The sequence below is a fragment of the Candoia aspera genome, chromosome 8 (assembly GCF_035149785.1).
Source record: "Candoia aspera isolate rCanAsp1 chromosome 8, rCanAsp1.hap2, whole genome shotgun sequence".
Classification (NCBI taxonomy): Eukaryota; Metazoa; Chordata; class Lepidosauria; order Squamata; family Boidae; genus Candoia; species Candoia aspera.
Genome location: NC_086160.1, coordinates 54,107,896 through 54,123,112, shown reverse-complemented (window position 1 = coordinate 54,123,112; position 15,217 = coordinate 54,107,896). Strand labels below are relative to the sequence as shown.

Here is a 15,217-nt window from a genome sequence, read left to right as displayed (position 1 = left end):
AGGAGGCAATGGCAAACCACTCCTGAAATCTTGCCAAGAAAACTGCAGGGACTTGTCCAGGCAGTCTCTGAGAATTGGACACGATTGAACGGATTAAAAAAAAAAAGTGGTCTACAATGTCCCCTAACATTATCATGTATGTGTATTCAATATTACATTCAGCTGAAATAAAGATTTGAGGAACTTAAAAGCAACATCTTTTTGATGACACTATGAAATAGCCTTTTCTGGAAAAGATGCTCCGTGGTTTATTTACTTAAAACACATGCATGCTTAAAAAGTTTTGTTCACAGTCCCTCTAATTTTGTGCAAAGCATAAAACTAAAGTCTTTCTCAGAACCATCAGAAAAAGACCACTCTGCAAGGAAGCTTAAAAAAAAAAAGACGACTTGGCAGAGGTCATGCTGTGATGTATTCTGTGTGGTTCCAAGAAAAGAAGGTTTTGATGGCACTTTACACACACAGAAACCCCAACCCCCTAAACAAAACGCCAGCTCTTCTAATGGTATTAACATTACGTTCTCTAACAGTCAGCACAACCCTCCCCATTTCCTATTGGTGTGTTCTCCATCAGCAGACATCAGAAGGTGAATACTGTTGGCTGAGCCCTTACAAGGACGGTAACTGTCTTTCACTGCTGTGAGCCCTGCAGCCTATGCAAATCAAGGCAAAGAGGAAGTGGGGTGTTGCTGCATGCTTGGTGGAGTATTCTTCATCTTTTTTTCTTTTAATTACAACACCCAATCTGCAGCTGCAAGTTTGGAACCACAGCTTTTTGAACTGCTTCATAGTCACAGCCAATGTGGACTGTGTCAGTTTTAAACTATACAAGCTTTGTGTAGCTGAATGAAATATTGGATCAGTGGCGTGATTTTAAAACACGTTCTGGTAAACCATACAGCTCTTTTGCCACTGAAACAATATTCTAGAAGAGTTTGCTGCTCTGACTATTTAATTAAAGAATGTGTAAAAAAAATGAGGGCTTTTTCTGTACATTTGAAATAAGAGATTTTATTCCAAGTCAACAAAAAGAATTTGAAACTCAGACTGGAAAACCTAGGACAGTATCATATTGCAAGTTTAAGTCTATGAGCTATTTACTCTCCTGTTATGCAATACTCAGCTTGCAATTCTTACCTGCCAAAATAACTACTACTTTTGTAATCTCTGTGGGATCTTCCTTTCAATCTCTGCTGCTGTGCAAACCCTGTATTTTGCAAAGGTTGTGATGTGAGGATTAGGCAAACCATTTCTTAAATGTTCTTAAATCAGTGGTAGACAACCTTTTTTTGCAGAGTCACATTCACTTAAGAGTAATCTACTGGGGGCTACACTTAGGGTGGGACTGAAGTAGACACCCCTATGCCTCATACATTTCCTCACTTTTATGTAACTGCTGGCATAGTAGGAATTGTGATGGGAGTAACCTTCTTTCCCCCTCATACAATATTTTTCTCCTGCATCTTTTTTAACCAATGGATTCCCATTGGAATAGCACTAAAATGTAGCAAGAAGCCCAGGTGGCCTCCAGAAGTTTTGACTACCACCTCTTACTAGCCCCAAACAACACAACAAATAATCAGGGAGGTGGAAACTGATCCAAAAACTTTCATTGAGACTTGGATGGAGAGAATGCACCTTTCCTGGTCCTTTTAGACCTCTCAACAGCCTTCAGTACTATCAATGATGGTATCCTTCTGGGCTGCCGGTGAGGACTGGGAATAGGGGCTCTATTTTACAGTCATTCCACCCTTTCTGAGCAGGCAATTCCTGTGGGAGAAGAGGGGGACTCAGATTTATAATCTTTCCCAGCTTTCCAGAACCTGATCCTTTCCCATTGTGATCTCCTGTGTAAACTGGGAATGTGGGAATAGTATTCTAATACCTCTGGAAGGAACCAGATTAGGAGAATCTAATTTTATTAATTTTTCTCTACATTATTATTATGCTTTGTCAGGGCTGAAATGTAAGCAGTTGGTAAAGGTAAAATTTAGGATTGTGCCAAGAGTTTAAAATCTGGGGATTTCAGCAAATTTCACAACAAGGAGCCAACCAGAATATTCCAAGCCAGAAAAGGAGTTGCCCAATCAAAGTTGAGATAGCTTTCCTGCTCAAGAGAAGCAAATGATACATTTGAGTATATTTCAAGCTTAATATTTCAGCATCTAGTAACTTGCTTCTAATTCCAGCATAAAGCAGCCATACAACACTGGAAGTCTTTGGTTGCACCCAATTTCTCCAACAGTAAGAAATACTATGTCTGAAATCAAGTTACATTTCCCCAGACCAGTATTTACCTAACTTTCTGCAATTGTACACCTTTAAATAAATATTTTAAAAATGCAGGGATAGCTCTATATAGTTTTGCCTTTAAGAGCATGGGAGTTCATGTTTTGCAGTAAATAAGGTAATGATTACTGTATATTTGCATTTGTATATTCTTACCCATTGCCTCCATTTTTAAAGGCCCTTTTAAACGAAACGTTATACCAAAGAATTAATTAAAATTAAATATATATCACTTGCATTACTTTATGTATCCCATGCCATAATAATAACATCTCGTAGCCCCATTTTGCTGCCCAGGAGGGTTTTAATAGAAATCTGAGCGAAACTTAGCAGAATGGGATCCCATTCTTGTGTATACTGGAGATTGCTGTATTTTCTATTTCACACTTTTCTTTTGGGATTGTTTGTGTGAAATTACAGTTCTGCTTAGTACAGCACATGTGGACTGGCAGTCAGTAACTTCTCTTGAGACCTATTCATTACTGTCAGTTTTCTGAATTCTAGTACTTATATTGCTACTTAAATGATCACTTGTACAGTTCATTGAAATCATTTCTGGCCATTGATCCATTTTTGCAAACTAGTTGACTGGCAGTGAATGGTGGGAGGCTGCCCTAGACCCCACAATGGACCTTTCCAGACCACTAATGTTCCAAAGGTCATGGTCTAAGAAGCGCTTCTGTAGACTTTGAGGAGAGAAATTCATTTAGCTAATTTTGCACTTTTAACCAATATGCAGAAAGAAACATATTTATCCCTTGAAGTTCACTTTTAGTTTTGAATGTTGCAGTGCAATTTACCAAGTGAAAAATGTGCACAGAAATGTACATCTTAACAAATAGTGCACAAATATGTATGTGTTAATGTTGACCAGTTTAAAAAATGCTTCTTAGTACTAAAACATGTGGAAAAGGTATACGCTAGGCATTCTTGCATACAAAAAAAATGCATATTAAGAAATGAAAGTTTAAACAAAACTTTGAACATGATAAAGCAATTAGACAAACTAAGTTCCAGATTGGAAAAATGAAAAACCACCAAATACAAATTGACAGATTTTGAGACTTCAAAAATTTCCCATCAGAATATACCTGTACATCCAATCACAAGGTACTCAGCCTGTGATTTTTGAATTCTAGAAAACCCAATAGTATCTTAGGTTCCTTAAGAAAGCTTAACAAATGGTCCCTAAATGAAAATATAAATAGAGGTAAGCAAGCAAGCCTGAAAAGAATGTGTGCCACTAAATTTCATAGTCATGATGTGCACCTCACAAAAGGCACAGATAACACAAAAAAACCCTTGGACAAATATGCCCCCAGTCTTCTAAAACATACATGGCAGATTAAGCTAGTAAGAAAGAATTCCCTAAAAGTTAATGCTTGTAATGCTTGTATACATATAAATGGCTCTGTCCATTACAGTTTACTTTAAAAAAAACCCTGATATTATTACTTTTTGGGGCCTTTTGGCTGTAAAATAAAATCTGATTTTATTTTATTACTTACGCATTAATTTTCATATAAGTAAAAACAACGTCCTGAATGGGGATTTATTTTGTGTTTAGATGATCATATAAATATTACAGATAATATAATTTTAGAACAGGGATTTTCTTTGTAAGTATGAATATGGAGAAATACTTTTACAAATATGAATCAGCCCCTAATAATTTTTGTAAGAAGTTGAGAGAAATGGGGGGAGGAGGAAGAGAAGAGATTATTTAATCTGCCACTTGATTAACTAGAAGCACAATTTTAATCAAAACTTGCATAGTTGCTTCCTCTTACTGAGTTTCTACTGATAACAGATGACAATTCATAAAACTCAGTAGTGTTACCCAGCAGTTGTAACTGTTACAAAAGTTATATAAATCTGCTACATCTTAAAATATCTTCTGCATTTTAAAGTCATAACCATACCAATAGTCACAACACAATTAAATGTAAGTAGATGGCTTTGCTTGGCTATGAAAGATGAAATGAAAAGCCTTTCATCGCCAAGCAAAGCCATCTACTGACATTAAATTGGTGATACAAACTGCATTTCCAAATGAAGGTATAGCAACAACAGTGTTGTATCTTTGCTTAAATATAATATTCTAAATATATTTTGCTTTTAAAAAATTGAAAAATATTTCTCATACTGTTCAAATCTTCTGTTATAGATACAGAATTATTATAGAACGAACTAAAGTTAAATGTATCATTCTTAAAAAGAATCCCAGCTATCTAAGCACTCACCTGCTAGTTACAGGTGAAAAGGGAGTGCATGAGAGTCAATACATGTGAATAAGCTGCCTAGCTGAAAGACATTTCTCTTCTACTCATTCAGCGTAGAAATGAAGCCGCATAGAAATTCAATTCCCCATCTCTCCTTTATCAGCTCCCAAAATCTATTACAAAAAAACACTCAGCCCAGTATTTTTGTGGGCTTGCTTGCAAGACTTGATTAGAATGTACTAAATTAATACCTAGCCTCACCTATGATGCTCACTGGATTATTTAGGACAGTCATATCTTTTCCCCCTTATCTATATCACACCATTTGAAGGATAAAGTATGTGTATGAGAAAAAGATAGACAGAGGAAAGAAGGGAGAAAGAGAAAACCCTACTTTGAGATTGTTGGGCAGAGCGTGGTATATATTAGTAATCACAACTGAGTGTGTATCAATATATTGCATGTACTTCCAAGCAGGTAGAATGTGAGTAACAGTTTGTTGGCTTACAAGGAAGTCTCTGCATTAGAGATACACAGTATGATGTGAGCATGCTTGGGATAAACTTGATTTTGGTTCTGCTTGTGGCAATATTGGCCAAATTATACCCAAAGTGACCAGCACTGCCTCTATAATTACAAGGGAATGCAGCATGTGACACAAGAAAGAATTTGATTAGTAATCTAGTCTTTTTTTTTTAATCCATTCAGTCATGTCCCGGACAAGTCCCTGCAGTTTTCTTGGCAAGGTTTTTCAGAAGTGGTTTGCCATTGCCTCCTTCCTAGGGCTGAGAGAGAGGAACTGGCCCAAGGTCACCCAGCTGGCTCTGGGCCTAAGGTGGGACTAGAACTCACAGTCTCCCAATTTCTAGCCTGATGCCTTAACCACTGCACCAACTAGCTCTCTAATCTAGTCTATATTAGTAAAAGGCATTATGTGAAAGTCTTGACTGACCAAAGCTATAACAAATCAATATTGATAGACCCATTTGATGACAACCATGGCATGTGGAAGACTGAACCTTGGAATGCAAGACAAGTAAGTTGCAAAGGCGTAGATGAAAGAATGAAACAAATGGAAGAAGAATAAGTATGTTGTGTGTTTCTAGAAAGGGAAAGGATGTAATAGATGTATCAATGGATGTTTGAATCCCAAGAATAAATGTTGCTCAGATGTTGTGACATTAGTTTGGGGAATTTTTTTTAATGCATCATCAAGATATAAATGTAGCTGTGTAAAGGCTGGAAAGAAAAAGTTTTTAAGATGAGTCAGTAGCTCCCTTTCTTATTCAGTATCTTTTTTCAGTTGATGCCTCTTACTATACTGCAGTTCTGAAATGAGCAACTGGCAGCTTGAAACTGTCCTTTCAGAAATTGACAATCCAGCCTAGGAGAAAATGTTTATAATAACCGTACTGAACTTTCTTTCTTTCTTTCTTTCTTTCTTTCTTTCTTTCTTTCTTTCTTTCTTTCTTTCTCTCAAATCTTTATTACAGTCATAGACCAGCATATATTTATTTATTTATTACGTTTATTATGCCTATTGACTCTTAGATCTACCATGTTCTGTAATGCTTACCTTGAAACAAATATGTACAGGCTTATATTTGTATGCCTTTTCATTGTAATGAGAGTGGGGAGACTTAGTAAAAAAGGAAGTATCTGTAAAAGCACAGAAGTCATCCTTATCTGCTATACATCTTAACAAAACAACAACAAAAATCTAAACACATCTAAGAGGATCTCTAAAATCAACAAGCTGAGGATCTTCTGTAAAGAAGCAGGCTTTTTTTATTGGAAATGCTGTAATTTATGAGAAAGCACATGAGTTTTATTGAAAACCCAGTTATAGTCCAGGTAGAACAAAGAAAGGTTTTTAAAAAAAAAAAAAATCAATCATTTCTGATTCTCAGAGACTGCCTAGACACGCCCCTGCAGTTTTCTTGGCAAGGTTTTTAGAAGTGGTTTGCCATTGCCTCCTTCCTAGGGCTGAGAGGAAGTGACTGGCACAAGGTCACCCAGCTGGCTTTGTTCCTAAGGCAGGACTAGAACTCACGGTCTCCCAGTTTCTAGCCTGATGCCTTAACCACTGCACCAAACTGGGTCTCTCAAGAAAGGTTTAAATACCTTTAAAGGTATTTAAAGAGATCCACTGCCAACTCATTACAGGTAAGATTGGGGACCAATAATCTACGTGAGCCAACATCCACATGTTCTAGATAAGTACATTCAAAGAATTCAGTAACCTTCTCCAGAGTTTCCTGAAACAATATACAATTAAATTTGAGGTGGCATTTTACTGGGATCCATTCACAAAATACACATTCTTACGAATATGACACCAGCATGTAGTTATCTAATATATAATGCTGCAGTGAAACAACACAGTTAAGTTGAATTCCTGTATGAGACTAAACAGCAAGTGATGAACATTACTGTATAAGATACCCAGCAGGTAAAATTGTGCAACAAATTAGGATACTCAAGGGATTTTATAATTATGGCTGTGGTTTCTTATTAACACACAGCACCATATTCTGTATTTCACATTTTTACGGAGCATTCCAGAAATATTAAGAAATGAGTCATCTTTCAGGTAAGTTTACCCTCATATTGAAGGAATAGAGGCAGGAGCCATATATTCCTGTGGAGTCCTTGGTGCTCTCTAAGCCTTGTTGTTTTCTTGCAGACATTTCATTGCCAGACTAGGCAACACCTTCAGTGCACTGAAGATGTTGCCTAGTCTGGCAATGAAATGTCTGCAAGAAAACAAGGCTCAGCACCAAGGACTCCACAGTTCAACCCTGAGCTACAAATACTCGCGTTGACTGGTACCATATATTCCTTGCAAATTGAACTTAGTTGTTTCACCTTCATTCTTACTGATATTTCTATGATCACTCATTACTTTTTTTGCAATAGAGCAAACATTGCTCAGTAGCTAAGGTGCAATGAACTTCTCTATCAGCGATAGTTTGGGCTGTCCCCATACATAATCTTTTAACCCAGTTCCCCAAGATAATTGGACAGGGATAAGTTTAGCCAGCAATAATTATTCTATTGCTATTGGGAAACATTAAGAAATAATGAAACTGTATATAAAGTAAAAAGTAATGTTATTGCATACAATTGTAATTAAGCAGTAGAAATTAAGATACCAAGGAGTTTGAAGTTCAGGCCCACCCCCACTCACAGAAGTGTGCTTAGTAACTTTGGACCAGGCATTAACATTCAGTCCTTCATATGACAGAGAGTCATTTTTGTGAAATAAAATTGGAACACAGAACTCCAGTTCATTGCCTTATGCAGGCTGGTAAATCAATGCCATTTTTATAAGAGGTCTCTTCTAAAAATGTTTCTACTGAGATTTTCTGAAACCAAACCATGCTTTTCAGTAGAGGAATCTTATTTTAAGAGCTGCTTATATTTCAGAAATTGCTTGGGTGGTCTGGAACCCAGATCTACTTTATGGCAGAACTTATTTGCTGTTGTAAACTGCTCAAGTCTCTCAGAATATACAGTATACAAATATGCTTGCTCTTCATCAAAGAATGACCATTGCCAGCCACTATACAATGGTCCATTTGTAAATACCCAAGCCCTGTAGCATACACACACAGGAAAAAGTCCATGTCTGTTTTAAAATGGTAAGAGAAAGGCTCTTAAAATCTGTGTCACAGCCAGACGTCCACACTAGAGGCACTTACTCTATTGGGGAAAAACACTCCTTTACAGACAGTGGGATGTGGAATGGTCTTTAATATCTGCAGGCAATAATCAAAAGGTGATGTTTTCCTGGCATGGATTTACTAGGAAAATCATGATTATCCTTTTATAGAAGTTAAAGGCAAAAAAATAAAAAGTTCAACTCAGAAGTATCTTTTATGCATTTCACATTTACAGAGGTTATCCTTGTCCCCTAATCACATAATTAAACTTAGTAATAGAGCCCTTACCTCCAGGAAGTTGTAGGGCTGACATGTGGTTAAGTATTAAAGCAGTTTGAGGATAACTAATATGCCAGAATGTGCATACAACTGTGTGGGTGTGTGGGATCAGCAGAAAGCAAATAAAGATTTAGGGAGATAGAAAACTGTTGCGAGCTCTGATCTCTCCCTACCTTCTGAGGTCCTTTCCTTCATGCAGTTGAGTAAGCAGACTTGCCCTGTGTATATTTGAGATTACAGAAAAGCGGTTTCAAAAATTTGTGTGGTTCTCAGGATTAGGTATGTTCACAGCCTTGAGTTATTTATAAAAAGGCGGGATAAAAATAAAATAAAATAAATAAATAAATTGATCCTCCAGCATAATTACTTTTTAATCTTTTTATGTTATAATTGTCCCACATTTTAAATCATCATGTTACTATTACTGCATTCATATTTTTTGGAGAATCGAAAGTGAGGAGCATATATTTATTTCAATATTTCCTTCTCTTCAGAAAAAACTCTAAAACGTATGTGTGAGAGAAGGAGTTACCTTTCTTCTTTCCTCTTGTGGGCTGTAGTGCTGGGAGAAAGTGATAAATTAACTTTTCTCCTGTTCTTTGTGGGAGAAGAATGTAGAGGAGGGAGGAGCCCAACAGTCTGTTTAACTAGTTAACGTGATATAAGCTGCAATCCAAGAAGAAAAAAAACAGAAAGTCTTGTGACATCTTAGAAATGAAAGTGTGTATTAGGACACAAGCTTCTGCAGGGTTATTGAATTTTAATCAAGGGTTTTCCTTCACTGAAAGATCTACGTTATATATAAGGTAGCATTGCACAACACACTTGACTAGTGTGTGGTCACATCAAGAGACTAGACATCGCATTTATCTATTATGCTAAGCTTTTTAGTTTTAAATTTAGTTTGTTCTTGAGCTTGGCACATTGTGTAAACCAGGCCATTACTTTGGGACAAGGGGAGTTGGTGAAACTGTGAGCAGAGTAAAAGGAAATATAAGTTACCGTAACCAAGTTTGCATATCATAGTCAACAGATTTTAATCATAATTTATTAAATGAAATGCTATTGCCTGGGTTACATAATGCACTAAGCCATAAATCATGATTTATAAATTGCAGTTGTTGGGTTCACACAACATACCAAGCCAAAGCCAAACAAAATCTAGTATGGCTTATTATAACATATGATCACATTGACAGCTAGGGCAGAGCTAAAAATGTATGTAAGCAAGCAGTTTTGGAAAAGAAGGAATTGTTTTTTCAACACACTGGTGCTGTCCTCACTTGCACTTAACCATGCCACGATCTTGTCCTCACAACATCAGTTTCACCAATCTCCCATGATGCTGTTTTTGACACCTGCTTCCAACAAAGCAGAAGAGACAAACCTCCCTTATTTCATTACAGAAAAAGAAAGGGCATATTTGTGCTTACTGACCAGTTTCCTGTACTGTACTTGTCAGTTTCAAGCATTTCCTTCTCCCTCAGGCAGATAGTTTTAATTCACCTGTTATATAGGATGGGTGTTTTCCTGTTTTTTGGGGGGGGAGGCGGGGGGGGGGGCTCTGAGTCAGTGTTGACTCCTGGTGAGTGCCTGGACAAGTCCCTGCTGTTTTCTTGGCAAGAAAGTGATTTGCTGTTGCCCTCTTCCTCCTAGGGCTGAGAGAGAGAGATTGGCCCAAGGTCACTCAGCTGGCTTTCAAGCCTAAGGTGGGACTAGAACGTTCAGCCTCCTGGTTTCTAGCCTGGTGCCTTCACCACTACACCAAACCACTTCTCAGTCTCCCTGTACAGTATCTTACCATGTTTCATATAATTTTAACTTGTGGGGGTGTGTGTGCCAAAATTGGATGTGGAGGAATGGCAGACAAGACAGGCAGAATCCTGAAGCAGAACGCAGCCCAGTTCCTGTACAGAACCCTGGTCAATCGCCTTGCCTATGAGTCCCTTTTTAATTCCATGATGGGGAAAGGTCCACAGAATCCAAGCAGAGAATCATCACCAGAGATTGCTACTGAAGCGGTCATTTTATTTACATTGGGGGACTTGGCGTTTCTTCTGGACTGGCCTCTTCCACTCTGGGAGTAATCATGAACAGACCACGTCCAGTGCCAAAGCCACCCTTGCCAATTACCACCAATCTAGCCAGTAGGAAAGGACAGAAACAAGCCAAGAAAAGCCTTTCAATCCTTTTCTTTTCTGGGGCAGCTGGCAGCCTTCGGTAGGCCAGGTGCAAGTTCACACTCTGGGCCAGGTTTTGCTGTCTGCCTTTTCTGTTCAGGTGAACTGCAGGGCAACGTGGCTCTGGTGGAGAGGGAGGGAAGCCGCTGCATTGGGGAAGGCCGCCTTAAATTGCCCCTCTGCCCTCAGTGGTCCAAGGGGCAATTCCGACCTTCCGCCGAGGCTGCAGAGCTGGGGAGGAAGGGAGGAGGGAGGGTCCTGCTCGACCGCCGAGTGGAGGCTGATGCTCGGCCAACGGGATTCAAGACCTGCCAAAGCAGCAGCGCGGGCCTGCTAAAGGGAGGAAGCCTCAGATGGCAAGTGGCTGGAAGCGAGCGTAAGTCTGCGTCCTGGCACTTGAGCGAAGGATGGCGGCATCCTGTAGCTCCCAGTGGGGAATAAGGCCACGCCAAAAAAAAAACAAAAAAACCCGGATACCCACGACTAGGGGACACGCGTCTGTCGGGACTCTCTCTTCTTCACTTCCTTTTGAGCCACAGCGCTTCATTTCTAAAACTATACATATTGAGGCTCAATCTCCCGGAAGGTCCTTTTCTTCATTTTACAGAGGCTTTCCCGGAGATTTGCTGTCCCTTCGACCTCAGGCTGGCACCGGCCAGCGACTTGAGTCACTTTCCTCCCGTGTAGGAAACTCACTCTGCACATGCGCTGATAAATCAACGTACAAGTTTCAGGGATAGAACCCCGGCTTGGAATAAGCTCCGTAGACGCAGCTCCCGGCGCGCACCTCCTTCTCCGCCTACCGTTGATTCGCCATTCAGGGCATGTGTTTGTTTGAGAAAGGCGCGCGCGCATATTCAGAGCCTTGCTAGCCGGCTTGAGCAAGACCTGGAGGTACTTGTTAGCTGCTGGGTGGTAAGGGATGTGCTGAGAGGAAGGAGAGGTCCGGAGCGATCAACCACCCGCGTTATCAAACTAAGCCTGAGGTCCTCAGGTGTATATTTTCGAGCTTTCCGAAATATCGAGGGGTGCGCGTATCAGCCACTGCGCCTGGTAGCAGAGCGCCCCATTAAAAAGAATAATACTTAAGTCAAGGTCATTCCAAGACATACAGGTTTCTGTCTAAGTCATATGGTGGCGAGGAGAGGAAGAATCACAATAAAACAAAAGGCACTCCGCGATTTTAGACAATCAGCGGATTCTTACGGCAGAATAAAGAACTTTACAAAGCACTCTGGCAGGAGGACACAAAGTATGAGAATAACGTGCGCCTTTGCTATGGATAACTTCACGGACGCACGGAAGATGGGCAACGCTACTCTCCAACTTCTCGGCCCTCTTGCGCTTCAGGCACTCGGCAAGTCCTCCCAATCCATCTCCTCCACACCAGCGCGTTATATTTTCACCAAATAAATCAGTTCTATCAGTTCCACGTATACCACAGAAGTAGGTGGAGATAAAACATGCCCGCCAAGGGGTTGGGGGCGGAAACAGTTGCAGGGGAAGGCAAGTGGACTGCAAGTACAACAGGAGTTTTAAGATGAGGACACAGAGATACTCCGCGTGATATCGGAGGAAGATCAAAGGCCCGACGAAAAGCCAAGGCGGAAAGAAGCTGCAAGCCTATTTAATCCATCATTTGGGGATATAGCCTATATTATATAATTTATTTTGCACCGGGGGAACATCCAGGAGAATGTTCCCCGACAATGGTATGTTCCTCTTCGGTCCGAACACTAGAGCCAGTCACGCAAAAGCACGACCTCCCCCCCTCCCCGCTCCGCGGACCCCACACGGCAGGGCACCCCCTAATGCACCCATCCACACAGGCGTCAGAGGCGCGCGAGCACAGAGCTCACCCTTTGCTCCCGCTCGCTCCTCGGCTCCCGGCTTTACTGCCCCCCGGTCGCCCTCCCCTCCGCTCTCCTAATCCGTGCCATGGAGATCGCCAGACGCAGACGGGCACTGCTCGCCGCGGAAGCACCAGCTCTGTAGTCGTGGAGCGGCCAATCCGGCGCGAGCCTTCATCGCTTACCAGTTTTCTTGCATCCATTGAATCGCTTCATTCTCGTTGAACTGCTTCTCAAATTCGTATTCCTGCAAAGTCAACACTGACATGTTCATTGGACCGATCTTGAAGAGGACGCTTCCCCACGGCTGGCTGAAAGGACCGTGTCCGCGAAAGACCTCTGTTTCGCTTCCCTTTTCTTTCGGAGCGTCTCGCCAGGTGTCTCCTCTTCTGGTGTCTTTCTCCCTTTCAGCTGTGTGCTTGTCGTAGCATCGCTTTTCTCCTCTTCCTACAGCCTCCTCTCGTGTCTGGAGATCTCCGCGTCTCTGCAATCCACCCTGGGCGGGAAGAGAGCCGCTGCGGTCTTAATGCTCAACCACGCCTTAGTCCTCCCAGTTCCATTCATTCCTGTTAAACGGAAAGTTAGTTTTCGCAACGCTCCGATCGTCGTTGAGAAGGCGGGACTCGGAGTTTGCAGCAGTCCGAAGAAAATTGCCAGTCTTTTGTAGGTAACCTCGGTGAGTAAGATGCCCGTGTTTGCCTGCCATGTTCTGAAGGCTTTGCTGGTAGAATATTCATCAGAGGAGTAATAAAAGACTAAAGAAAGAAAGGCTCGCAGGAAAAAAACAATAAATAGATCTGATTAAAAATAATGCTTTATGCTTTGTCTTTTGTTTTGTAAAAACTTTTGAAACTGATGTGATAACGATCAATAACCAAGCTAATCTTACAAGGGAATGAAGATGAAAAGAAAATGAAAATCCAACTAATCACTAAACTTTATCTGAGTACATCTTACTTTCAATCAGCAGCTGCTGTAAACAATGTTTAAGAAAGGGCTTATCCTGCACACTTTAGTAAAGAATCATGGAATTCAAATGGAACATACTGTTTCTGAGTAGTGAATAATTTATCCTAATACAAAGCCTAGGATGCTTTAAACAAATTCTCTGTATTTAGGAATAATTGGATCACTTATTATCCTAAGTCATAATAAGTTTATATAGTGTTTATATAAGTTTATATAGTGTTGATTTAGCCTGATGTGTAAACCCAAATATTGTGGTTTGTTAGATATAGTTTATGGCTTAGCATATGGCACAAACCCAGGCACCATAGCTTAGAACCGCAGTTAAAACAAAGCATAGTTTAAGAATACATGGATTTCAGTTAAACATCTGGCATTATTTCACTTCTTTTCCTAAAACTATTCCATTCCAGGACATGCATTCACATCTGGTTTCTCCACCTAACAGCAGCACCCAGGGTAAGATGAGAGACCCATCAAGTGCCTGGACCAAATGGACTCCACTTGGCTGAACAGCTGGTAGTGTACCAATATGGTTGGTGATCTAGAGTGGTTTAGTGGTCTGACTAAATCAGTGTTTTGTAAAGGGGATGATTTCTGCCCTACAATACCTATCATGCCATTGCCAGCTTTCTTACAGACTAGATTAGTGATGACAAGAAATAGACTTGTACAGTACCTTGATTGCTTCTTCCTACTTAGACATTTTCTTATAATCAGATACATAACATCGCAGAGATATCCTGCCAGATAGTCCCTACTGTGTTCTGCCTCTTTAGTTATAACCCAGGATTACTCCTTGACTTTGGGGTCTCTACTAGAATCACTACAGCATCAGCTGGCACTGATGTTCCTATTGGTCCTCATTTTCATTATCACTGCAGAGCACTATAGCAGCCTCTTCCAGTAAATCTATTACACCTGCAAAAGAAATCCCAATCTAGTGTTAGTAGTAGTCCTAAACCGGAACTGCAACAATTATCTCCTGACTGGACCATTGCAACAAGCTTTAAATTCAGTTCAGCGGGGTTCAAAACATAGCTACCTAAAAGTTAATAGATACCAGAAAGTATGAACATTCAACTCTTCACATTTGCACCAGCTGCACTGATTACTAGAACAGTGGCCATGTTCACCCAACCTGTTTAATGTGATTACTGAATTAATCCAGTTGGGGGGTCTGTACAATTCACTGAATCATCAACTAACCAAGTGGTCTTTATTCACACAACATGCTAAGGTAAATAAAAATTAAGCAAGCCTAATACCTAGTAAACATAGTATGTGGTGTGAAGGTAGCCATCCGAACTTTACCTGACATGTTTAAACATCATGTGAGAACATAGTAAGTTTCTAAGGCCAGTTCAAGATGCTGATATTTAAGGTGCTCAGTGGTTTGAGATTAGGGTACTTAAGGTCAGTCTTCACCAATATGTCCCTACACACAGTGGAAGAATGCCCTGACCTATCTTGTTCCCAGCCCATACAGTATTGTAAAATCTTCTGCTAATTCTTCCAGTTCCAGAGAATAACCAGTTTTTCCTGCTTCATCAGTCAGAGAGCCAAAGGACCTAAATTTTATCTGACTCCTCCCACCCATCTGAGAAGGTGTGTTCAGGCAAGCAACCTTGCCTTGATTATCACTGATACATTTCTGGAGCAAATGCCAATCAGCATTCTCAAAATATTCTCCCTCTGAATACATTTTGTTAGATAGCTGACGTGGGAAAGAGAGACAGGAAAACATATTGTTGCTATTCACAAAA

At 40.3% G+C, this 15,217-nt stretch overlaps 1 protein-coding gene across 1 annotated transcript in view; it reads right to left on the bottom strand.

Moving 5' to 3' along the window:
• The window catches only part of ELOVL6 (ELOVL fatty acid elongase 6), a 58,107-nt gene extending 45,136 nt beyond the window's left edge, over positions 1-12,971 (bottom strand). The window contains exon 1 of the mRNA XM_063310323.1: positions 12,671-12,971. Within this exon, the coding sequence (XP_063166393.1) occupies positions 12,671-12,759 (89 nt within the window). The 5' untranslated portion in view covers positions 12,760-12,971. The remainder of the gene's footprint in view (positions 1-12,670) is intronic.
• Positions 12,972-15,217: the final 2,246 nt, after the last annotated feature.